The 25214-nt window shown below is 43.9% G+C and overlaps 1 protein-coding gene across 1 annotated transcript in view; it reads left to right on the plus strand.

The window, feature by feature from the left end:
• LOC141082588 (uncharacterized) overlaps nucleotides 1–25214 on the plus strand; it is a 321439-nt gene that overhangs the window by 286765 nt on the left and 9460 nt on the right. Inside the window, exon 5 of the mRNA XM_073566570.1 lies at nucleotides 22526–22645. Coding sequence (XP_073422671.1) covers nucleotides 22526–22645 — 120 coding nt within the window. The remainder of the gene's footprint in view (nucleotides 1–22525; nucleotides 22646–25214) is intronic.

The following is a 25214-nucleotide window of genomic DNA, read 5'->3' on the forward strand; positions in this document are numbered from 1 at the left end:
GGGTGAGGAAGGTGATGATCCTTTTGTTAATAATGCTGTTAAATAGTTTTCCCAGAACGCTGTTAACACATATTCCTCTGTAGTTTGCTGGATCATCTCTCTCTCTCTCCTCTGTCTCTCTCTCTCCTCTGTCTCTCTCTCCTCTGTCTCTCTCTCTCTCCTCTGTCTCTCTCTCTCTCCTCTGTCTCTCTCTCTCCTCTGTCTCTCTCTCTCTCCTCTGTCTCTCTCTCTCTCCTCTGTCTCTCTCTCTCTCCTCTGTCTCTCTCTCTCTCCTCTGTCTCTCTCTCTCTCCTCTGTCTCTCTCTCTCTCCTCTGTCTCTCTCTCTCTCCTCTGTCTCTCTCTCCTCTGTCTCTCTCTCTCCCCTCTGTCTCTCTCTCTCCCCTCTGTCTCTCTCTCTCTCCTCTGTCTCTCCCCTCTCTCTCTCTCTCCTCTGTCTCTCCCCTCTCTCTCTCTCCTCTGTCTCTCTCTCTCTCTCTCCTCTGTCTCCTCTGTCTGTCTCCTCTGTCTCTCTCTCCTCTGTCTCTCTCTCCTCTGTCTCTCTCCCCTCTGTCTCTCTCCCCTCTGTCTCTCTCCCCTCTGTCTCTCTCCCCTCTGTCTCTCTCCCCTCTGTCTCTCTCCCCTCTGTCTCTCTCCCCTCTGTCTCTCTCCCCTCTGTCTCTCTCCCCTCTGTCTCTCTCCCCTCTGTCTCTCTCCCCTCTGTCTCTCTCCCCTCTGTCTCTCTCCCCTCTGTCTCTCTCCCCTCTGTCTCTCTCCCCTCTGTCTCTCTCCCCTCTGTCTCTCTCCCCTCTGTCTCTCTCCCCTCTGTCTCTCTCCCCTCTGTCTCTCTCCCCTCTGTCTCTCTCCCCTCTGTCTCTCTCCCCTCTGTCTCTCTCCCCTCTGTCTCTCTCCCCTCTGTCTCTCTCCCCTCTGTCTCTCTCCCCTCTGTCTCTCTCCCCTCTGTCTCTCTCCCCTCTGTCTCTCTCCCCTCTGTCTCTCTCCCCTCTGTCTCTCTCCCCTCTGTCTCTCTCCCCTCTGTCTCTCTCTCTGAAAATATTTCCCAGAGAAATATTTTATCACAGTGCAACCACAGTTCATCTACAATTCCCAAGATGCACATCTCTGGACTACATTCAATTGTTATCCCAGTTACCCCTTGTATTGTAGTTATCACTTTGCTCCAGTATCTTAGTATTATCCTACAATTCCAAATAAGATGCCAGAAGTCCGCTCCCGATTCCCCCACACCTATGACATTCATCAGTTGCCAGTCTACCAAATCTATGTAGTGTACTCGGGGTCAGGTAGCATTGATGTAGTATATATAGTTGAATTAATTTTTTATTTGCGGCTGGCGACACCACCTTATGCGCCACTAGGGCATCATTCCACTGATCATCAGTTGAGTAGAAGCATTCCTGGAGTTTAGTAGAAAGGTGAATAGGCAGGATAGTATGCCTGTGGGCCCTTGAGTTAGCACTCTTATCAATGAATATCTGGATATTCACATCCTTGGATATGGAAACTGATTGATTATAGCATGTCTCATTTGAAAATACCTATAAAAATCCCTTTGAGGGATCCCACATTTTATATGAATTTTTTCAAAAGATAATAAAATTTCATTTTCAAACATCTGATTAAGTGTTGTTCCATATTTTGTTCCAAAAAATTGAGTCCTGTAAGTTTTTGAGGTGTGGAAACTCTGGATTATCCCATAACTGAGTCTCTCCCATTTGGTCAGTAAATTTCCTGATATGCTTACTTTCTCGCCACACCTGTATCGGTTTAAACCATAAACCCTGTGGCATTCTATATATGATCCTTCTAATATTGCCCATGGTGTAGTCGTATCTAAGAAGTGTATAACATGGGCTTCTGCATTAGCAAGTCTGCCTCCGCTTATCCAGTGCTTCAAGTAACGTATTAGACCGGCCAGATAATACAAAAGTAGGTCGGGTACCGCGTATCCACCCTGGTTTTTGGGTCTCTGCAGAGATCCAATACTTTGGGTTTTGATGATCCTCATATAAATGTTGCCATCATGCTATGCATTTTCCTATAAAAAAATAAATAAATAAAAAAGAACTCTTTGGAGACTTTGTCACGGTCACGCGTGGCTGGACACAGCGAGTCCAGCAGGGCGGATTTAGATGACACGCCTGACCCTGGATACACCGCCTCCAGTGGGGCGAATTTAAATAATAAAACGTGCAGCTGGATACGCCGCCTCCAACAGGCGAATTTAGGTAATACACGTAAGACTGGAAACCCCGCCTCCAGTAAGGCGAATTTAAACAATAAAGGGAATAACAATGGAGGCCCTGCGATAGGGAACGGGGACGTGGAGGCCTCCTGCACTCCCCTGAGCCAGTGTCTCTGCACTCCTAACGTTCCCTAGGCCGGTTCCGCATCGGGCGAAAATCAGGAACCTAAAAACCCGGACTCGCCCTGCACCTAAACCCTCACTAGGGAAATGGTCGGTGCGGAAATTAATCCCACCACTGCACTAAAACACACATAAGGAAAAGTGACAAAACAGGGGAAACACCACTTAGCTTTGCTCTGTTGCTTACGCTCCCAGTAACGGAGCCCACCACCTGCGTGCATCTTTTCCTCCAACCGGATCCATCACCATAGTGCAGCCTGGGAGCAAACAGAGTCCACCACCTGCGTGCAGCTGTCCAGAAACAAAGTCCAGCAAATGAGTCCAGCTTTTCTGCCAAAGAGTCCAACATCTTGAGTCCAGCTTTCCAGCAACAAAGTCCAGCATCATGAGTGCAGCTCTTCTCCATAGCTGCCACTCCACCAAGCAATGCCAGCCCTCCTTGCAGACATCATAGCTGACACTCCACCAAGCCATGCCAGCCCTCCTTGCAGACACCATAGCTGCTACTCCAGGACTCTGACTGGGCTGCCCAGGACTCTCCTTCAGCTCCATCCTTCACCCAGGCTTGCTTGCAAATGAGGAACTATCACAAACCGTGATTGACACATCTGACGCTCTTTTATAGAGCAATCACACCTGTTTTATAATAATGTGCACAAACTAAGGTAACCAGAGTACAATGACCCTAATGGCCACCGGGAGGGAAAACTACAGTTGAAACCACCACAGTGCAATGACCCTAATGGCCACCTGGGGCGAAAACCACACTTTGGCACACAGCCAAAGGAAAAAAAAAGGTTAGTTTGTGCATTTTATCTGTCAGATCCAACCTGGATCATGACACTTTAGTTGAACACATATAAACATTTTTGGAGAATTATCATTTTGATTAAGCCAATTCTGCCCACCACAGATAGGGAAAGCTGAGACTAGCTCTCAAACCTTTTCTTTATCTCATATAAGGAGTATACGTTATCCTTAAGGTCCTTAATTGGATTATGATTAATTGTAATGCTTTAGTATTTGAACTTTTGTACTACTTGCAATTCAAACATCACAGGTTCAGTCATATTTCCCATAAGTGATATGACCACAGATTTGCTCCATTTAATTTTGAGACCCGAAAATTCCCCAGAAAAGTTAATGAGGTCAATTGTTCTTGAAAGGGATTGCTCCACTTTATTTAGAGAGTACCAGGTCTTCAGCATATAATCCCACTTTGTCTATCCTGGAATTTATATTAATACCCTCTACCAAAGGGTCCTGTCTCATCTTAAGAGCAATAGGCTCTGTTGCTAGAGCGAAGAGCATTGGGGACAGGGGCAGCCTTGTCTGGTTCCTCCACCCAAGTCAAAGTATTCCAACAGTTTTCCATTTACAAGGATATTATACAGTAAAGTAACTTAATCCAATTACGAAATTTGTCAGAGAAACCAAATTTCAGAAGCACACATTGCAAAATTCTCTACTCCAAGGAATCGAAAGCCTTTGCTGTGTCTAAAGCTGTCGCCCATGTCTCCCCATATTTGTGAACTATTTGTGTTCACACCTGAACTCTTCTAACATTAGAGGAGACGTGGACCTTCCTGGTACGAAGCCAGATTGATCCTCATGTTTAATATTCAGTATTACTGTTTTCGACCAGTTAAAAGTTTCGTAAGTATTTTGTAATCCGTATTAAGTTAAGGACTTTGGGCGAAAAGAACTGCACTCCTCAACCGGTTTATCTGGCTTAGGAATTACCACTCCCATAGCATCATAGAAGGATTGAGGAAGCGAGTGCATTGTAAGTGCTTCAAAAAGGGTTTGCAAGAGAACCGGGCCCATCTGATCTGCAGGGTGGACCATTTTAATGGATACACCTAAATAAAATGGGAATGTTTGGTTATATCAACTTCCTGTTTGTGGCACATTAGTATATGGGAGAGGGAAAACTTTTCAAGATGGGTGTTGACCATGGCGGCCATTTTGAATTTGGTCATTTTGGATCCAAATTTATTTTTCAGTGGGAAGAGGGTCATGTGACACATCAAACTTTTTGAGAATTTCACAAGAAAAACAATGGTGTGCTTGGTTTTAAAGTAACTTTATTATTTCAAGAGTTATTTACATGTTTATGACCCCTTATAAAATGTGTTCAAAGTGCTGCCCATTGTGTTGGATTGTCAATGCAACCCTCTTCTTGACTCTTGACACAGCATATACAAATGCCTTCAGATGACCCGAGTCAGGTCCGAGCATCCCTACATGAACAATTTCCTGGAAAGTGAATTGGTCGTCGTGGGCCAGATGAATGGCCACCAAGGTCTCCCGATCTGACCCCATTAGACTTTTGTCTTTGGGGTCATCTGAAAGCAATTGGCTATGCTATGGATATGAGATGTCCAGCATTTGAAACAGCTACTGGAAGCCTGTGCTAGCATTTCTTCTGGGGTGTTGCTATCAGTGTGTTAATAATGGGAGAAGAGGGTTGCATTGACAATCCATCCCAATGTGCAGCACTTTGAACACATTTTATAAATGGTCATAAACTTGTAAATAACTCATGAAAGAATAAATTTACGTTAAAGCCAAGCACCTCATTGTTTTTCTTGTGAAATTCTCAATAAGTTGGATATGTCACATGGCCCTCTTCCCATTGGAAAAAATAAAGTTGGATCCAAAATGGCCGACTTCAAAATGGCCGCCATGGTCACGTCACCACCCAACTTGAAAAGTTTCCCCCTCCCATATACTAATGCGCCACAAACATCAAGTTGATATCACCAACCGTTCCCATTTTATTTAGGTGTCTCCATATAAATAGCCAACCCTGTATATATCTTTTGTATAACTCTATGGGTATGCCGTCAGGCCCCGGAGCCTTCCCATTAGAGAGAAATAACTGCTTCCCGTATTTCTTCCAAGGTGATATCCCTATCCAAAAACGCTTTGTCTTCACAAGAAATGTTGGGAAATTCAGTCTGCTTCAAATATCCATCAATTTCTTCTACGGTGTGATTCAGTTGGGAGCTAAACAGCCATCTATAGTATTCTTCAAATCTTCCTGCAATTTGATCTCATTTAAGTAGCGGAGTTCCCTCTCTTGTATTAACCCCTTTCTGATGTCTGCTGTAATAATCCGTCCATGTGACCTGTGCCTGTTAGACCATGGACGGAATATTATGTCATCACGATCGTAGCCAGGTGTCAGCTGATTCTCACAGCTCACACCCGACACTAGGTGCCAGGAGCAGTCACAGAACATCGCAGCACTTAAACCCCCGAAATGCTGCGATCGAACATGATCACAGCATTCCTGAAGTTGGCACAGGGCTTGACCGCTCCTCTGCCTTTTGGATCGGAAGCCACGCAGCGTGACGCGGGGTCCCGATCGCTACCATAGTGACCCGATGTCATGATGACTTCTGGGTCACCAGACCTAGCAAACTTGCTTCATCTGCATGCCATAGGAGCGATCAGCCTGCAAAAAATGATTGTCCCATAGTGGGACAAAGTAAAAAAATTTATAAAAAAAATAAAAAATAAAAAAATTTAATTGTAAAAAGATTCTTAAAATAAATCAATATACTATCACTATATAAATATCTGAATGAAAAAAATCTAAACAATAAAAGTACACACACTTCGTATCGCTGTGTCCGCAAAGAAACCCACCTATTAAACTGTCCCACTAGTTAACCCCTTTAGGGAACACCATAAAAAGAAAAAAAAGGCAAAAAACAATGCTTTATCATATACCGCCGAACAAACAGTGGAATAACATGCAACCAAAAAGATATAAATAACCATGGTACCGCTGAAAACATCAACTTGTCCTGCAACAATCAAGCCCCCTTACAGCTCAATCACCAGATACACAAAAAAAGTTATAACTCTCAGAATAAAGCGATGGAAATTTTTTTTTTATATAAGTTTTTATTTTAGAAAAGTGCCAAAATATAAAAAGATATAAATGATGTATTGCTGTAATCGTACCAACCTGAAGAATAAAACTGCCTTATCAATTTTACCACACATTGATATGAGTGCCCCATCCAAATGAAATTTGTGAATTGCTGGTTTTTGTTCATTCTGCCTCCCAACAATCTGAATAGAAAGCGATCAAAAAATGTCATGTGCCGAAAATGGTTCTAATAAAAACGTCAACTCGTCCCGCCACAAAACAAGACCTCACGTGACTGTGGGCCAAAATATGGAAGAATTATAGCTCTCAAAATATTGTGACTCAAGCAATTTTTTGCAACAAAAAGCAGCAGCCAAACATAACCTGCTATAACACCTCTTTCACTCGTCCAGATATATCCGGTACTGGAGATGTCAGTGTCCGTGTGTGTAATACTTTCAGCAAAAGTGTGGCATGCGTGTGCTGCATCAGTATCAAAAGGACGGGAGCCAGGGAAGAAGCGTTACAGGAAGTGCTATTCCCCAGCACCGGTTGCTTAACACTGATCTCATTCTTCCCTACTCTGCCGGCGATCGGTGCAAGCAGGGGAGAATGATGAGATACATTTAAGTAGTAAAAGAGACAGCAGACTATTACTCCCATCAGCCTACCCCTACTGCTGCTAATAACAGTGACAGCAGGAGTGGAGGATGGGAGTATTCATCTTCCGTTCCTGGGCTGTAAATAAATCTGGTAATAAAAAAACCGCGTGGGTTCCCCCCTATTTTTGATAACCAGCCAGACGAAACTCAAAGCTGGGGGCTGCAACCCTCAGCTGTCAGCTTCAGCAATGCAGGTTATCAAGAAAAGAGGGGTCCCCATGCCGTTTTTTAAAAATTATTTAAATTAAAAAAAAGTGGCGTGGGGTCCCCCATATTTTTGACAACCAGCCTTGCTAAAGCTCACAGTTGGGGGCTGGTATTCTTAGGCTGGTAAGGGACTATGGCTATTGACCCCCCCCCCCCCCAGCCTAAAAACAGCAGCCCCCAGCTGCCTAGAAAAGGCACATCTATTAGATGTGCCAAATCTGGTACTTTGCTCAGCTCTTCCCACGTGCCCTGCAGTGGTGGCAAGTGGGGTAATAGTTGTGGGGTCACCTCCACTAAAGAAGGGCAGGTTCTTTGGCCGGAGACCTGTGTGACCACACTTGCCATGGTGAGGGAGGAAGAATCAGAAGATGCGGTTGATGTGGTGGATGGTGGTTGGCGAGACACACCAGCCTGCATTTTAGCACAGTGACATTACCAGATGAACGCATGTTGATCGCGCATGAGCCAGGTCATACATGTAGTACTGAAATTATTTCTTTTTATTTGTACTCCACTAGATTGTTTTTAAAAAGTTGGCAGATTTGAGATTTCTGCCAGTCTGAAAAAAGGCCCAAGCTAGGCAACTGCAGAACTACGAATGCTGCTGTCCACTGCCAGAGTTGGGCCTCAGGATGCATTGGTTGTGGTTGTATAACTCTGTGTCTATGTAACCTCTTCGTCTTCCTCCTCCTTTGCTGAGCTACTCAGCTGCATGCTTCTGGGTTTACACAAAGTGTGATCTACTACCTCATCGTGATCCTCTCTGTTCTCCCACTCCTCTCCCTGAGAGTGACCCTCCTCTTCTTGCTATCTTGACAGCACAGTACAGTCCACAAGCACCTGAAATATGAGTCTCGTCACAAATGGATCACCTTCACCCAAAGGGGTTAACGTCTGTTGACGAGGATTTGGTTTATGCTCGGATTAAACTACGTCTGGCCATGGATCAAACTGAGAAAAAATTTGGCCATAGGTGCAGATGATTTCCTTCTCTTAACTATGTGAATCTTTAGAGTTACACTTACTATGCCTATGGCATACAATGTGTGAAGAGAGCTGCAGACTCAGCCCTCTGTGGTTCCTAACAGTCAGTTGGTCTCTTGGAGAGTTGTGATGTTAGGGGTAAAATAGGGTAATTGGGGTGCCACCACTGAGGACTGTACTGTGTGTAATGTTAAGGTGGAGGAAGAGGATCAAAGTTCACTTGATGCAGCGCTTACCATCTACTGGAGCACATGTTCTTTCTGGCCCTCATCTACAAAAGAGTACCGTTGTACAGCTGCCAAAGAAAGGGAGCCGAGTTGCCCGTCCAGTAACAGAAGTTGTAAAAATACTGCGAAAATTCTGACTGCAGTAAAACAAACCAAATTCTCATCCCTCATGTACCGATCTCAGAACCCTAAACAGATATTCAGTACTTTCAATTTTTTCCTGCTTCTACCAGTTCCCCCTCCCTCTCATCTCAGCTGAATACTCTGCCTCACCACCTGTGAACTTGATGCAATAATGTCCCACCTCATTCCAAACTTTACCACACTCATCACATGCCTAACCCACCTCTTCAACCTTGTCACTAACGACTAGTGTCTTTCATCCTGATTGAAATATATCTCGATCACACCCATCCTCAAAAAGGCCACCCTTAACCTGTCCTCTGTGTCTACCTATCACCCCATATAATTTCTCCTCTATGTCTCCAAACTACTAGAACAACACGTCCATGACATGGGGAGAAGAGCCACTAGAAGAATTTAGATTGGAATCTAACAATTCAACCCAATCACCCACCACAATCAGCAAACTGTCTTGGAAAAGTTGAAGTGTATCCAGTGTTTTGATGAGCCACTGAACCTGTTTAGTATTAGTGGCATATAAATTGGTGAATTTCACCTTCCTGTTTAGTATTAGTGGCATATAAATTGGTGAATTTCACCTTCGTGTTAGCTAAAGGTCCCTTAACAAAAATATATCTGCCTTCCAGGTATTAGTGGCATATAAATTGGCAAATGTCACCTTTGTGTTAGCTAAAGATCTCTTAACAAAAATATATCTGCCTTCCAGGTCACTTAGACTGTCTATATGTGTAAAAGGGAGGCCCTTTCTGAACGATTGCTAAATAAACCCTTTGGACGCTGAAGAGGAGCAGCTGTTAGACCAGATGGCAATGGGGGAAAAAGACATGTTGGGGACCCTTCCAAGTTTAAAGTGGGTTTTGTGAATGAAAGCTACTTGTATTTTTTTCTGTGTCGACGAAGCTGAGGAGACCACAGATAACGTCTCTGGGGGGGTCGTTTGGTTTTGGCTTCGGTTAAGTGCACGATGCACCCGCTTGATTATAGATTCAGCTCTCTTTTGGCTAAGAAAGTTAGTGAAACTTTCATTAGTAACTTTTACAAGGGTTTTACGTGCAAAAGATTCAGGTATGCCTCTCAATCGGATGTTTTTCCTCCGGCTTCGGTTTCCTTGGTGTTCCACCGCCAAGAGTTCCATATTTAGTTGTTGCTGGAGGACTTGATCTCGGAGGCAAGTTTTCGCAATGACTGTTTCCATGTTGGTAGATTCCAAAACCTACTCTCTGACCCAGTTGTTCTAAATCTGTTCGAAGGATGGTCAATTCTTCTAAGGCTATGTGCACACGCTGCGGTTTTTACTGCGGATCCGCTGCGGTTTTGGCCGCTGCGGAACTGCAGCAGTTCTGCAGACAGTGTACAGTAGCATGTAAATCTATGGGATTTACAATTTGCTGTGCACATGCTGCGGATTTTTAACTTCAAAAGCTACGGTTTTGAATCCGCAGAAAGAAATGACATGTCACTTCTTTTCTGCGGATTCTGCTTCGGTTTACCATCTCCTCCATTGTAGAGATAAACCGCAGGGGAAAACCTCAGGCCAATCCGCAGGTAAAACCGCAGGTCATTTTACCTGCGGTTCCGCAGATTCAAATCCACAGACCAATCCGCAACGTTTGCACTTGGCCTAAGAGGTGTTTCATATTCTGGGCCATTAGTTTTTTCATAAATGCTCTGGAAATCGGCGCAGAGTCTCCCAGATCAGATTCGCAATCCGAGTCGTCTCCACTGGAGTCTGACCCCTCCATATTATCTGGGGAGGCAGGTCTCTTAGAAGATTTTTTTTTTTAATAAGGGTTTGTGTGGTGTCAATGTCTTTTTTAGGTATTTGTCTAAATCTCCATGAGTTTTATGGATTTGTTCCTCAGCTGTGGTCTTAAGGGGGTTTTACACATAGCGATATCGCTAACAATATCGCTAAAGCATCACCGATTTGGTGACGCAGCAGCGATATCGCTATGTGTGATACTTACCTCCGACTGGCTGCCCCGCTGTCCATCGCTGATCGCGCAGCTCCATTTCTCGTTGGGCGCTTCCTGCTGGCGCCGACGAGCGACGCGTGGACGCGGACGGGAGGACGTCAGGATCGCCGCGTCTGAAAGGTAAGTAACGACCGCTAGATCGCTGCTGCATCGCTGTGAGATCTGCCTGTGTGGCAACTCACTAGCGACGATTTAGCGATGCACCAGCGATCTTGACCGGGTCGTATCGTCGGGATCGCTGGTGCATTGCTAAATGTAAAGGGGCCTTTAGTTTGTTTTTCACGCTCTTTATTTATTTTAACAATAATGGAGCTTCTGATAGCATGTACTGCAGAGACTACCACTTGAACATCATAGCATACAACTTTCCATTGTGTTTAGATATGCAACTCTTTTATAGAATGACCTATAGGTGTCACACTTGTACTGGTCTGAGGGTTCAAACATAGACTTTTAGGGCTCATACACACATGAGAGAGACTTGCACAAATCTCTTGAGTCTCTCGCATGAAAAACTGGCACTGCCGCCGACACTGGGACCGGAGCGTGCGGCTGCATAGAAATACATGTAGCCACACGCTTCGGACCGAATGCCGGCGGTAGTCACAGGTTTTCATGCGAGAGACTCGCATGAGAATCGTGCGATTCTCTCGCAAGTGAGCATGAGCCCTTACTGTGCAAACCTTACGGATTTAGATGTGGATCCACAGCATTTTTGGATGCGCAGAATTGCATCAAATCTGCAGTGCACAGCCAATAATAGACTATGGGAATTTAAGTTTTCTTGTGCACATGCTGCGGAAAAATATGCTCGGATTTGCAGCTTTTTTTCTCCCACAGCATGTCAATTCTTTTTGTGGATCGGCAGCATTTCTGCACCCATTGACTTGCATTGAGTAAGTCAAATCCGCAGCAAATCCGGAGGTTTAAAAAAGATCTGAGGATTTGTGTGCAAGAAATGCTGCAGATAGGGAAGAGGGAAGAGTGTGTTCGTAGACTGTGTGTGCATGTCTGTGTGTTTCCATGTGTGTGTGTTCGCATGTGTCTGCGGGGGTCGGCGGGTGTGTGTTCGGCTGTGTGTCCGTGGGTCTGTTAGTAGGCAGACATCGTATGATGGGACTACTAGTCCCATCCGGCTATGCCTGCTACAGTGACATCAGTAGCCGATGATGGGACAGTAAGTAGTCCCATCATCCGGCTACTGTGTTGAATAGTAAAAAAAAAAAAAGCAAAATACATGCATACTCACCATACTGCTAACCCACGAAGCCCTTGATCATCTGTAAAAAAAGAAAAAAGTCAACCGTATACTCCCTGTTGTGACCTAATCCATATGAGTGTCCCACGATGATCTCCCGTGGAGAGCTGTCACATCAGAAGATGTGACCGCTCTCCAGGGGCCTCCGGTGATACAATAAGGAAGGCACTGTACCACTCTTCCGTCAGGTCACAGGTGTTCATCCTTTCACTTGCGGCCCCGCTGCGTGAGAAAATTCTCACGCGGCATTGCCATCAAGTGAGAGGATGAACTGCAGTGATCCCTCAGTGATAACACTGCAGGAGCCATTGTTTCCTGTCAGTGTGTCACTGGAGGCCCAATAGAGCGGTCACATCTCCTGATGTGACAGCTCTATAGGGGAGATCGTCATGGGACACTCGTTATTACATGGATTACGTCAGAACAGGCATTATCCGGTTGACTTTATTTTATTTTATTTTTTTAATGGGGATCGAGGGCGTCACAGGAATTAGGCATAAAATAAAGATAGAAAACTGTTGTGTTTTATTTCATTAAAATACATTATTCTGGCTGTGTGTTTATTTACCATATAACAACTATAGGATTAGTAATGGATCGGTGTCTTATTGACGCCTCTCTTACTAACCGGGCTGATGTCCTTACAATACAAAGGTGACATCCACCCCTTTTTGCCCCATATGCCACCGCTACAGGGCAGTGGGAAGAGAGAGGCTAAGTGCTGGAATTGGTGCATCTTAGAGATGCGCCATTTCTGGGGCGGCTAAGAGCTGGTGTTTGTAGCCAGGCGTTGGGGGCGAATATCTATGGCCCCTTCCTAGGCTAAGAATATCAGCCTGCAGCTGTCTGCATAACCTTTCTGGTTATTAATTATAGGGGGACCCCACATCGTTTTTTTTCCCATGGACGGGTTAGTACATCATAGCGATCAGCGGCGCTCACTGGGGGGGGGGGGGGGGGGGGAAGCGCCGCTGAACGCGGCTGAATTTCAGCGGATTATCACAGCTGACACCCGGCACTGTGTTAGGAGCAGTCAAGGACCACCCCCGGCATGTTAACCCCTGGCACACTGCGATCAAACATGATCGCAGTGTACCGGGGGATTAGGGAAGCATCGGAAGGGAGAGGGATCCCTCCGTGCTTCCCTGAGACCTCCGCAGCAGCGCTATGTGCTGCGCTGCTGCGGGGGCCTCCTTCCTTGCAGGTCCCTGAATCCAATATGGACGCGAGTGCTTGCAGAGCGCATGAGGAAGCCTGCTGCAGTGCCTGTGTCAGATTGCTGATCTGTCACAACGCTGTGTGATGTGTCAAATCAGCGATCTGACACATGACAGTAATGTCCCCCTGGGACATTGTAATAAAGTAAAAAAAAAAAAAAAAAAAAAACGTAAAAATAATTTATAAAAAATCGCTAAATAAAAAAAATTCCCTAGTAAATTCATTTTTTGTAAATAAAAAAAGTACACATTAAGTATCGCCGCGTCTGTAACGACCCACCCTATAAAAGTGTCCCATTAGTTAACCCCTTTAGCGAACCCCTTAAAAAATAAAAAAGGAAAAAACAATGCTTTATTATCATACCGCCGAACAAAAAGTGCAATAACGCGCGATCAAAAAGACGGATATGAATAAACATGGTACCACTGAAAACGTCATCTTGTCCCGCAAAAAACGTGCTGCCATACAGCATCATCAGTGAAAAAATAAAGTTCTAGCTCACAGAATAAAGCGATGCAAAAATAATAATTTTTTATATAAAATTGTTTCCATTGCATAAAAACGTCAAACATAAGACATAAATGAGGTATTGCTGTAATCGTACTGAACCGAAGAATAAAACCACACGCGATGTAAACGCACCCCCAAAAAGAAAAGAAATTCATGAAATGCTGGTTTTTGTTCATTCTGTATCCCAAAAATGGGAATAAAAAGCGATCAAAAAATGTCACGTGACCAAAAATGGTTCCAATAAAAACGTCAACTCATCCCGCAAAAAATAAGACACCACATGACTCGGTGGATTAAAATATGGAAAAATGTGGTGATGCAGAAACTATTTTTACAATAAAGAGTCTAACGTATGACTGCTGCCCAATATAAAAACACACCATAAATAGTAAATCAAACCCCCCTTTATCACCCCCTTAGTTAGGAATCAATATTAAAATTTAAAAAAAAAGTATCTATGTCCATTTTCCCGTTAGGGTTAGGGCTAGGGTTAGGGCTGAGATTAGGGATAGGGGAGTGTTGGGGTTAGGGTTGGAGTTAGAATTCGGGGGTTTCCACTGTTTAGGCACATAAGGTGCTCTCCAAACGCAACATGGCGTCAGATCTCAATTCCAGCCAATTCTGCGTTGAAAAAGTCAAACGGCGCTCCTTCCCTTCCAAGCTCTGCCATGCGCCCAAAGAGTGGTTTACCCCCACATATGGGGTATGAGCCTACTCAGGACAAATTGCAAAACAACTTTTGTTGTCCAGTTTCTCCTGTTACCCTTGGCTAAATAAAAAAAAATTGGAGACTAAAAGATCATGTTTGTGGGAAAAAATGTGATTTTTATTTTCACGCCTGGGCTTTATAAACTTCTGTGAAGCTCAGGCACCCATCTAGATAAGTTCCTTGGGGGGGGTCTAGTTTCCAAAATGGTGTCAATTGTGGGGGGTTTCCACTGTTTTGGCACATCAGGGGCTTTCCAAACGCGACATGGCGTCCGATCTCAATTCCAGCCATAGAAGTCAAATGGCGCTGCTTCCCTTCCGAGCTCTGCCATGCGCCCAAATAGTGGTTTACCCCCACATATGGGGAATCTACGTACTCGGGACAAATTGCACCATAACGTTTGGAGTCATGTTACCGTTGGAAAAATAAAAATTGGGGGTGAAAAGATCATTTTTGTGGAAAAAATGATTTTTTTAATCATACGGCTGTACGTTTATAAACTTCTGTGAGCCCTTGGGGGGTTCAAAGTTCTCACCACACCTCTAGATAAGTTCCTTGGGGGGGGGTCTAGTTTCCAAAATGGAGTCATTTGTGGGGGGTTTCCACTGTTTTGGCACATCAGGGGCTCTCCAAAAGTGACATGGCATCCGATTTGAATTCCAGCCAATTTTGCATTGAAAAAGTCAAACGGCACTCCTTCCTGTTGTGAGCTCATTTTCTGGTTCACCTTTGGTTTCCGATGAACTCCCTCTGCTGGTGAAAGCAGGTGGTGAAGCTGATTTGGATGGGAGAGACCTGCCACCTGAACAGGTGGATTGCGATTGGACATCAGGAATCTGAGTGGATATAAGGCAGCCGACGCCCTGTAGGGTTGCTGGTGATTTTCTCCTGCTCTGAGGTCTGGCCTCCAGTTCAGTTCCTGTCTTCTAAAGCTAAGTTTTGCTCTGCTATTGTTCATATGAGTTTTTGTCTGGTTTACTTAGTTTTTGTGTTCAGCCAGCCCTGGCTCGGACTGGGCTGAATCCCCATTTTGTCTCTGATCAGTTGATCTCTTTTGCTCTGTCATCAGAATATACCTGAGTGCTGATATAGGGAATAGAAGTCTACCGACTTCAGGTCCTTTTTCTATCAGACGTGTTGGACATTTTTTGGCAGGGTTTTTTGCGTGATTGCAGACAGCAGCTTTTCTTTCCTGTCCTTTCTAGTTAGTGAGGGCCCCATCGTTTACTCAGCCTATCTTTCTATCTGTGTTTGTGTTTTCATCTTGTTTCACCGACAATACATGTTGGGGGCTGTCTATTGCTTTGGGGTCTGCTCTGGGGCAGTTTAGATTTTCCCTTTCTTTCTTTAGGCTTATTTAGTTCTCCGGCCATGACGAGGCGTATAGGACCACCGTAGGCACGCTCCACGGCTACTGCTAGTTGTGTGGATAGGATCAGGGGTCTGCAATCCGCTAGTTACCAACCTCTCCGGTTTTCTGGGCTTAGCTTGCTTTTTGTTTTTTTTCTCCTTGGTGACTCATTCATAACAGAATCACCAGCCATACTGCAGATTCTAGGGTACTCAAAAGCAGGAGAGAATTGTGTAAAAAAAAAAAAAAAGTGTCAATTTTTTTTTTTTTTTTTTTATGTGTATATTTTCTCCTCTTTTTCTGTGGGGCTGTAGGAGGATTCTTTTTTTTTTTTTTTTCTTTTTCTCCTTGATGGAGATTAAGCAATTTTCTGATCGTGTGGCGGGGAATTTCCGCCTATTTCACTCATTCACATGCTGTTGAACCAAAAATCCCTACTCCTGATGTGTTTTTGGGGATCGGTCTAAGTTTTTGAATTTTAAAAATAATTGTAAATTATTCCTTGCCTTGAACCCTAACTCATCGGGGAGCTCTGCGCAGCAGGTTAAAATTGTCATCTCCTTGCTGCGCGGCGATCCCCAGGATTGGGCGTTTTCTTTGACACCTGAAGATCCTGTTTTGACTAATGTGGATGCATTTTTTTCAAGCCTTTGTGTTGTTATATGATGAACCTAATGCTATTGATCAAGCTGAGAGAGCCCTGTTGGCATTGAACCAGGGTCAGGATCCTGCAGAGTTATGCTGTCAGAAATTCCGAAAGTGGGCGGTCCTTACTGCATGGAATGATAGTGCATTGGCAGCTCTCTTTCGGAAAGGTTTGTCTGAAACTTTAAAAGATACTATGGTGGGATTTTCTGTTCCCTCTGGTCTTGACGATTCTATGTCATTAGCCATTCAAGTTGATCGGCGTTTTTACGTGAACGCAAGACTACACGGTAGGCGCTGCCACCTTTTGAACAAATGTCTGAACCTATGCAATGTGATAGTTTTGTCTAGGGCGCAACGTCAGGAGTTTAGAAGGCGTAATAAGCTGTGTTTTTTCTGTGGAGATGCCTCTCATGTTATTTCTGTCTGCCCTAAACGAGAGAAACGTTTTGCACACACATTTGCTGTGGATTGTGTACAACCTAAGTTTCTTTTGGCAATTACTCTGATCTGCTACTTATCTACATTTTCCTCGAAGGCTTTTGTGGATTCAGGAGCGGCCTTGAATCTGATGGACTTGGATTTTGCTAAACGTTGTGGTTTTCCTATGACACCTCTGCGGACGCCTATCCCTTTGAGGGGTATTGATGCTACTCCTTTGGCGAAGAATAAACCTCAGTTTTGGACCCAGGTTATAATGCGGGTCACCCCAGACCACCAAGAAAATTGCAGATTTTTGGTGTTGCATTATTTACATGATACCATTCTTCTGGGTTTTTCCTGGTCGCAAATCCATATTCCGGTTTTGGATTGGAAATCTGTGTCTGTGGTGAGTTGGGGTTGTAGGTGTGCTCTTGGCGACACTCCTGTTTTCTCCACCTCTCCCCAGTCGCATAATGATCCTGATTATTTGGCTGATTTTTATGATGTATTTAGTGAGAGCAAGTCTGCGTCTTTGCCTCCTCATAGGAGTTATGACTGTGCAATTGAGTTGAGATCTGGGTGTAAATTTCCCAAGGGTCGACTTCTCAATTTATCTGTACCCGAACACGAGGCTATGCGATCTTATATTAAGGAGTCGTTGGAGAAGGGTCATATTGGACCATCCTCTTCGCCCTTAGGTGCTGTTTTTATTTTCGTGGCCAAGAAAGATGGTTCATTAAGGCCTTGTATTGACTACCGTTCCCTCAACAAAATTACGGTTAAATATCAGTATCCGTTACCCCTGATTTCTGATCTAGTCTCCAGAGCTAAAGGTGCTTGCTGGTTTACTAAGCTTGACCTCAGGGGGGCGTATAATCTTATTCGCATCAAGCATGGGGATGAATGGAAGACGGCGTTTAATACTCCGGAGGGACATTTTGAGTACCTGGTGATGCCTTTTGGGCTCACTAATGCCCCTTCTGTCTTCCAATCCTTCATGAATGGTATTTTCTGGGACTTTGTGGATAAGTTTTTGATTATCTATCTGGATGATATTTTGATCCTTTCCAGGGGTTGGGATTCTCATGTGGAACATGTTCGGACTGTGTTCCGAATTTTGAGGGAGAATTCCTTGTATGTTAAGGGATCGAAGTGCCTTTTTGGTGTACAGAGGATTTCATTTTTGGGATTTATTTTATCTCCGTCAACTATTGAAATGGACCCGGTCAGGGTACAGGCCATTTATGATTGGGTTCAACCCACTTCTTTGAAGGCTCTCCAGAAGTTTTTGGGTTTTGCTAAGTTTTATCGTAAATTTATAGCTAATTTTTCTGGTATTGCTAAGCCACTGACTGATTTAACTAAGAAGGGTGCTGATGTGCTGAATTGGTCTTCAGAGGCTGTTTCGGCCTTTCAGGAGCTGAAGCGGAGGTTCACTTCTGCTCCGGTTTTGCGGCAACCTGATGTTTCACTTCCTTTTCAGGTGGAGGTAGACGCTTCAGAGATTGGTACAGGAGCTGTTTTGTCGCCAAAAGATCCGGTGACGTCTAAAATGAATCCCTGTGCCGCCTTTTCCCGAAAGTTCTCCCCATCTGAACGCAGCTATGATGTGGGGAATCGGGAATTGTTAGCCATGAAATGGGCATTTGAGGAGTGGAGACATTGGTTGGAGGGAGCTAGACATCAAGTTGTGGTCCTCACTGGCCACAAGAATTTGATGTACCTTGAGTCGGCCAAACGCTTGAATCCTAGACAGGCTAGGTGGGCCTTGTTTTTTACGCGTTTTGATTTTGTGGTCTCCTTTCTTCCAAGTACTAAGAATGTTAAGGCAGACGCCCTTTCTAGGAGTTTCTTTGCTGATTCTCCTATTGCGATGGTAGTAGGCTTCTACCATCCTAGGTGAGGGGGTAGTTTTTTCTGCCATCTTGCCCGATTTGAGACGTGCTCTGGAAGAATTCCAGGAGGACAAACCTGAGCATTGTCCTATGGGAAAATTGTATGTTCCTGACCAGTGGAGGAAGAGTGATGTCTGAAGTTCATTGCTCCGCATTGGCTGGTCATCCAGGTATTTTGGTAACAGAGATTTGGTGAGTCGGTCTTTTCGATGGCCTGCCTTATCTCGTGATGTCAGGAATTTTGTGCAGTCCTGTAGGACTTGTTCCCGGTCTAAACCCTGTTCTCGCTCTAGTGGGTTGTTGATGCCCTTGCCGGTGCCTAAGAGGCCATGGACCCATATTTCAATGGATTTTATTTCTGATCTTCCGGTCTCTCAGGAATGACTGTTATATGGGATGATTTGTGATAGATTCTCTAAGATGGTCCATCTTGTACCACTCCCAAATTTGCCATCTTCCTCAGAGTTGGTACCTTTGTTTTTACAACAGGTGGTTCGGTTGCATGGGATTCCTGAGAACATTGTATCGGACAGAGGAGTGCAGTTTGTTTCCAGATTCTGGAAAGCCTTTTGTTCCAAGCTGGTAATTCAGTTGTCCTTCTCCACTGCGTTTCACCCTCAGACCAATGGGCAGACGGAGAGAACAAATCAGACTTTGGAGTCATATTTGAGATGTTTTATATCTGCTGATCAGGATGATTGGGTTTCATTTTTGCCCTTGGCCGAATTCGCTTTTAATAATAGAGCTAGTTCTGCCACCTTGATGTCGCCCTTTTTCTGTAACTTTGGGTTTCATCCTCGATTTTCTTCAGGGCAAGTGAAAGCTTCAGCCTGCCCAGGTGTTGACACTGTGGTAGAGAGAATGCAGCAGATTTGGGACCAAGTAGTGGATAAGTTGTCTCTCTCCCAGGAAAAGGCCCAGCGGTTTTCTAACCGGCATAGGACCATTGGTCCCCGGTTTAAAGTGGGTGATATGGTTTGGTTGTCATCAAAGAATATCTCTATGAAGGTGGTTTCTCCAAATTTCAAGCCAGGATTTATTGGACCTTACAAGATTTTGGGGATTCTTAATCCGGTTTCTGTTCGATTGGCTCTTCCTGTTATGTTTAAAATCCATAACGTGTTTCATAAGTCGCTGTTGAAGAGATATGTTGAGCCAGTAGTTCCTATGGCGGCACCTCCTGACCCTGTATTAGTTGAAAGTAATGTGGAATATGAGGTAGAGAAAATACTAGATTCTCGTCTGGCTAGACGGAGACTCCAGTATTTGGTCAAGTGGAAGGGTTATGGCCAGGAGGACAATTCTTGGGTCTCTGCCTATGATATTCATGCCGATAGATTGGTTCATGCTTTTCATCGGGCCCATCATGATCGGCCCGGTGGCGTGGATGAGGGTTCGGTGACCCCTCCTCAAAGGGGGGTACTGTTGTGAGCTTATTTTCGGGTTTGCCTCTGGCTTCTGGTGAGGGTTATGAAGCTGGCTGTGCTGACAGAGGAGTAGTGAGTTCTCTATCTGGACTCCCTTTGTTGGTGAAGGGAGGTAATGAAGCTGATCTAAATGGCAGAGACCGGCCACCTGAGGAAGAGGACTGCGATTGGACATCAGGAGTTCCTGATTGGATTGAAGGCAGCCGACTCCCTAGTTTCTTGCTGGTCATTTCTCCTGACTGTGGCTTCTGGTTTCCAGTTTGGTTTCTGCCTTCTTAAAGCTAAGTTTTCTCTGCTATTGTTCATATGAGTTTTTGTCTAGTTTACTTAGTTTTTGTGTTCAGCCAGCCCTGGCTGGGACTGGGCTGAATCCCTTTTTTGTCTCTGATCAGTTGATCTCTTTTGCTCTGTCTTCAGAATATACCTGAGTGCTGATAGAGGGAATTGAAGTCTAGAGACTTCAGGACCTTTTTCTATCAGACGTGTTGGACATTTTTTGGCAGGGTTTTTTGCGTGATTGCAGACAGCAGCTTTTCTTTCCTGTCCTTTCTAGTTAGTGAGGGCCCCATTGTTTGCTCAGCCTATCTTTCTATCTGTGTTTGTGTTTTCATCTTGTTTCACCGACAATACATGTTGGGGGCTGTCTATTGCTTTGGGGTCTGCTCTGGGGCAGTTTAGATTTTCCCTTTCTTTCTTTAGGCTTATTTAGTTCTCCGGCCGTGACGAGGCGTATAGGACCACCGTAGGCACGCTCCACGACTACTGCTAGTTGTGTGGATAGGATCAGGGGTCTGCAATCCGCTAGTTACCAACCTCTCCGTTTTTCTGGGCTTAGCTTGCTTTTTGTTTTTTCCTCCTCGGTGACTCATTCATAACAGTTCGCAGGGCAGCGATCTTGTCACAAAAAGAAAAAAAAAGTTAAAAAAAAAAAAAGCAGGTACGCAGGTTAGGATTAGGGCTAGGGCTTGGATTAGGGTTATGGGTGTGTTGGTGTTAGGTTTGTGGTTAGGGTTATGGCTTGGGTTGGGACTAGGGTTAGGGGTGTGTTGGGGTTAGGATTGGAATTAGAATTGGGGGTTTCCACTGTTTAGGTACATCAGGGGTTCTGCAAATACGACATGACACCCGCAGACCATTCCATCAAAGTCTGCATTCCAGAACGTCACTACTTACCTTCCGAGCCCCACCGTGTGCCCAAACAGTAGTTTTCTTCCACATATGGGGTACCAGTGTACTCAGGACAAATTGGACAACAACTTTTTTTCATTTTGTGGGAAAATTTTTTTTTATTTTCATACCTCTACATTATAAACTTCTGTGAAACACTTGGGGGTTCAAAGTGCTCACGACACATCTAGATAAGTTTTTAAGGGGTCTAGTTTCGAAAATGGGGTCACTTGTGGGGGGTTTCCACTGTTTAGGTACATCAGGGGCTCTCCAAATGCGACATGGCGTCCGATCTCAATTCCAGCCAATTCTGCATTGAAAAAGTCAAACGGCACCCCTTCCTTTCTGAGCTCTGCCGTGTGGTCAAACAGTGTTTTAGCTACACATACGGGGTATCGGCGTATTTGGGAGAGGTTACACAAAAAATTTTGTGGTTCATTTTCTCTTTTTACACTTGCGAAAATAAAAAAAAAATGGTTCTGAAGTGAAATGTTTGTGAAAAAAAGTTAAATGTTTATTTTTTCCTTCCACATTCCATTCATTCATGTGAAGCACCTGAAGGGTTAATAAACTACTTGAATGTGATTTTGAGTACATTGAGAGGTGCAGTTTTTAGAATGGTGTCACTTTTGGGTATTTTCTGTCATATTGACCCCACAAACTCACTTCAAATGTGAGGCGGTCCCTAAAAGAAAATGGTGGTGTAAATTTTGTTGTAAAAATGAGAAATCGGTGGTCAACTTTTAACCCTTATAACTTCCTAAAAAAAAAAAAATTGTTTCCAAAATAGTGCAGATGTAAAGTAGACATGTGGGAAATGTTATTTATTAACTATTTTGTGCGATATCACTCTCTGATTTAAGGGCATCAAAATTAAAATTTTGAAAATTGCAAAATTTTCACCAATTTTTTTTTTTTTTTAAACAAATAAGCGCAGTTCATATCTAAGAAATTTTACCACTATCATGAAGTACAATATGTCACGAGAAAACAATGTCAGAATCAGCAGGATCCGTTGAAGCGTTCTAGAGTTATGACCTCATAAAGTGACACTGGTCAGAGTTGAAAAAATTGGCCCGGTCACGAAGGGAAAAACAGGCTTTGGTGCGAAGGGGTTAATAGACTGGCAATATCCATGGGTATTACCCGCTTCCAAGGCTATAAACATCGGCCCCCACTCGCTGGATTTCCCTCTTTGGCAGAGAAAATTGCACGGGAGCCCACACTATTATTATTATTATTATTTTTTTTTTTCTCTTAAATCAGATATTGCGCAGATTGTGTGTTTGTCTTTATTTAGCTCTTTATGTACCATTTTATTATGTTTATTACTAAACATCAGGCTTGTTATCTATAGATTATCCATCTATCTATAGATCTATCTATCCATCTATAGATTTATCTAACTATAGATATATTTATCTGTTATCTAGCTTATCTATTTATCTATCTCATATCTATCTTGACCAGGTCCTTCAGAGGAGTCCTTCTTCACTGCTGACATGGAGCCTGGGATGGAGATGGATCCAGTTCTCTCCAGGCGTCCATCAAAAACTGCGGTCTCTGTTTCTCTGAAACTCCACGACCCCGGTAGGTCCACTGCGTTTCTGCCTCCCTTAGGGCTCCAGTGGGAAGTTTCACGGGGGTTTACGTGCAAGAACCCCTGTTTTTTTTCCCCCCAACATGTTTTAATGATTTGCCAGTCTATTACTCTTCATTTGTCAGGGTGTCTAACCAGTCCATTCGAAAAATATACATTATTTTGGAGTATATGAGAGATTTGGGTGGTGGCAATGGATTTAGCCAGTGTTGCAAAATGCCTTTTTTCTGGTAGCTGAAGCACATGTTGTCAACATGGCTTTAAGATGTTTTGGGAATTTGTGTTGAGAGCTGTCTAAAATATTAAATATTGCCCATTATGGCGTGAAAGTAAACAATATCCCACCAAGATTCTGCGGTTCGGTGTGGATAGACTGCCATATTTTTTGCACTTTGGGACATCCCCACATGTGATGAAATATGTCTGTTTCCTGTCCTACATTTGGAGCATGTGAATGTGCCCACTGGAGACATCCTAGACTTAATGTGTGGAGTAATATAAGCTCTATGAAGGAGTAATAAAGACATGTCTGCATAACTGCTGGAGGGGATCACCTTCGGTTGCATCAAAGTGGCATCTAAGATTTCCCCAACTGTGATGTTCTGTATATCATTAACCCATCGTGCTGGCCCTGTCTTTTTGCCCTCCCATGACCATTGCTTATGCAACAAAGTGTAGATACTGCTTGTCGAGGCTATCTGCAACCTGACGGTTCTAAGGAATCCATTCAAAACGTTCCTCCCTCTATCTCCACCCTTAGTTGCTATACTTTTCAAAGTTAAGCTCCTCGCTTGAAGAAAAAGGAAGGGCTTGTTTAGAAGTGTTGGGAAACGTTGTGATGCTATGTCAAATGCAAGCGTGGAGAATCTATCATCTATAGGTCAGCTGCCAAGATGCAACCCTGCCCAGCCAACTCAATGTAAGATAAGAGTGGTTTACCTCCCATAAAGCCTGGGTTACCCAGAAAGGTCACAAAACGAGAGACATCGCTTCTCAAATGACATAGTCTCCTGCATTTCCTCCACGTCTGTATAGTTTGCCATAAGGTGGGGTGGTTTGTTATGTCTGCAATAAGGTCATCGTTGACCATATGTATTAATGCTGGTAAGGAGACATGAGGGCTTAATTGCTGGTCTAAAAGTACATTTGCGAAATGTGAGCTACCTCTTAACCAATCATTGGTGTATCTGAGATTTGCTGCTAGATTGTACTTACCAATGTCTGGGAAATTGATGCCACCCTCCTCCTTTGGGGCTTGTAGCTTGATTAGACCTATACGTTTACGCTTTTTGTCTCTCCAAATAAAATTCCTAAAAGCAGTGTTTAGAGTTTTAACATCCGCTCGTGACAACAAAATAGGTAGTGTTTGGAAAATATACTATAGTTTTGGAAATATTATCTTAATTAAATGACATCGTCCGGAAAAAGACAGTGTTTCCAAGAGTTTAGAAGATTAAATGTGGACATAATTAGGGGTTTAATATTAATGTGGTATAAGGACGCCAAATCTTCCGGGAGATGGACACCCAAATATTTGATAGATGTGCTTCATTGGAAAGTGTCGAGTTATTTAATTTCCCTTGCTCAAACAGAGCCAGGGCCTCTGAATTATCATAATTTATTTTAAAGCCTGAGCATTTGCCAAAGTGATTTAGAGCCTCTATGATAACAGGTATTGCCGCATTGGGATTGGAGATGAATAGGAGTATATCGTCGGCAAATGCCGCAATTTTAAGTGAGGTGGAACCTACCTCTATGCCCCTGTATATTGAAGAATTTTGTAGAGTTCTAAGTAAAGGATCTAAAGCGAGGTTAAAAAGTAAGGGCGATAAGGGGCAGCCCTGACGCGTTCCTCTCTGGATTTCAAATGTGGAAGAGAGTATACCATTTATGGCCAGCCTGGACAATGGGCTTTTATATAACCCCTTTATCCCCTCACAGAACCATGAACCAGAGTTTCTAAACTCCAGGATATCGAGGAGATAATCCCATGCAACCCTGTCAAACGCTTTGTCAGCGTCCAGGCTGACCACAATAGACCCTAAACAGCCATGAGGTTTTCCGTAAGAGATAGCTCCCAAAGCTGTCCGTATGTTGTATGTTATGGATTTACCATGGACAAACCCTATTTGTTGAGGCAATATCAGGCTGGGGATTATTTTTTGCACTCTATTTGCTAGTATTTTAGTGAAAATTTTAAAGTCGGAGTTTAAATGCGAGATTCGTCTATATCCTTAAACTAGTAAAGGATCTTTGTCCGGTTTGGGGAGCACTATTATGTCTGCTTCATTGAAACGGTCCCGGAGCTGCCCCGATCGAACCAACTGATTAATGACTTCACAAAGATATGTCCCTATACTTCCTCCCAATATTTTGCGAAATTCATTGTAGTACCCATCAGGGCGAGGAGATTTAGAGAGCTTCAAGAAGCTGATAGTTTGGATGACTTCTGAAGGGGAAATAGGAGCGTTAAGGATTTCCTTATGTTCCTCTGTTAGTAAAGGTGCCACCTCTGCATAAAGTTTAGAATATCGTCCCCCTCTTCTCCACTTTGTACAG

The sequence above is a fragment of the Dendrobates tinctorius genome, unplaced genomic scaffold (assembly GCF_039654945.1).
Source record: "Dendrobates tinctorius isolate UK_male_01 unplaced genomic scaffold, ASM3965494v1 ptg000018l, whole genome shotgun sequence".
NCBI classification, from domain to species: domain Eukaryota; kingdom Metazoa; phylum Chordata; class Amphibia; order Anura; family Dendrobatidae; genus Dendrobates; species Dendrobates tinctorius.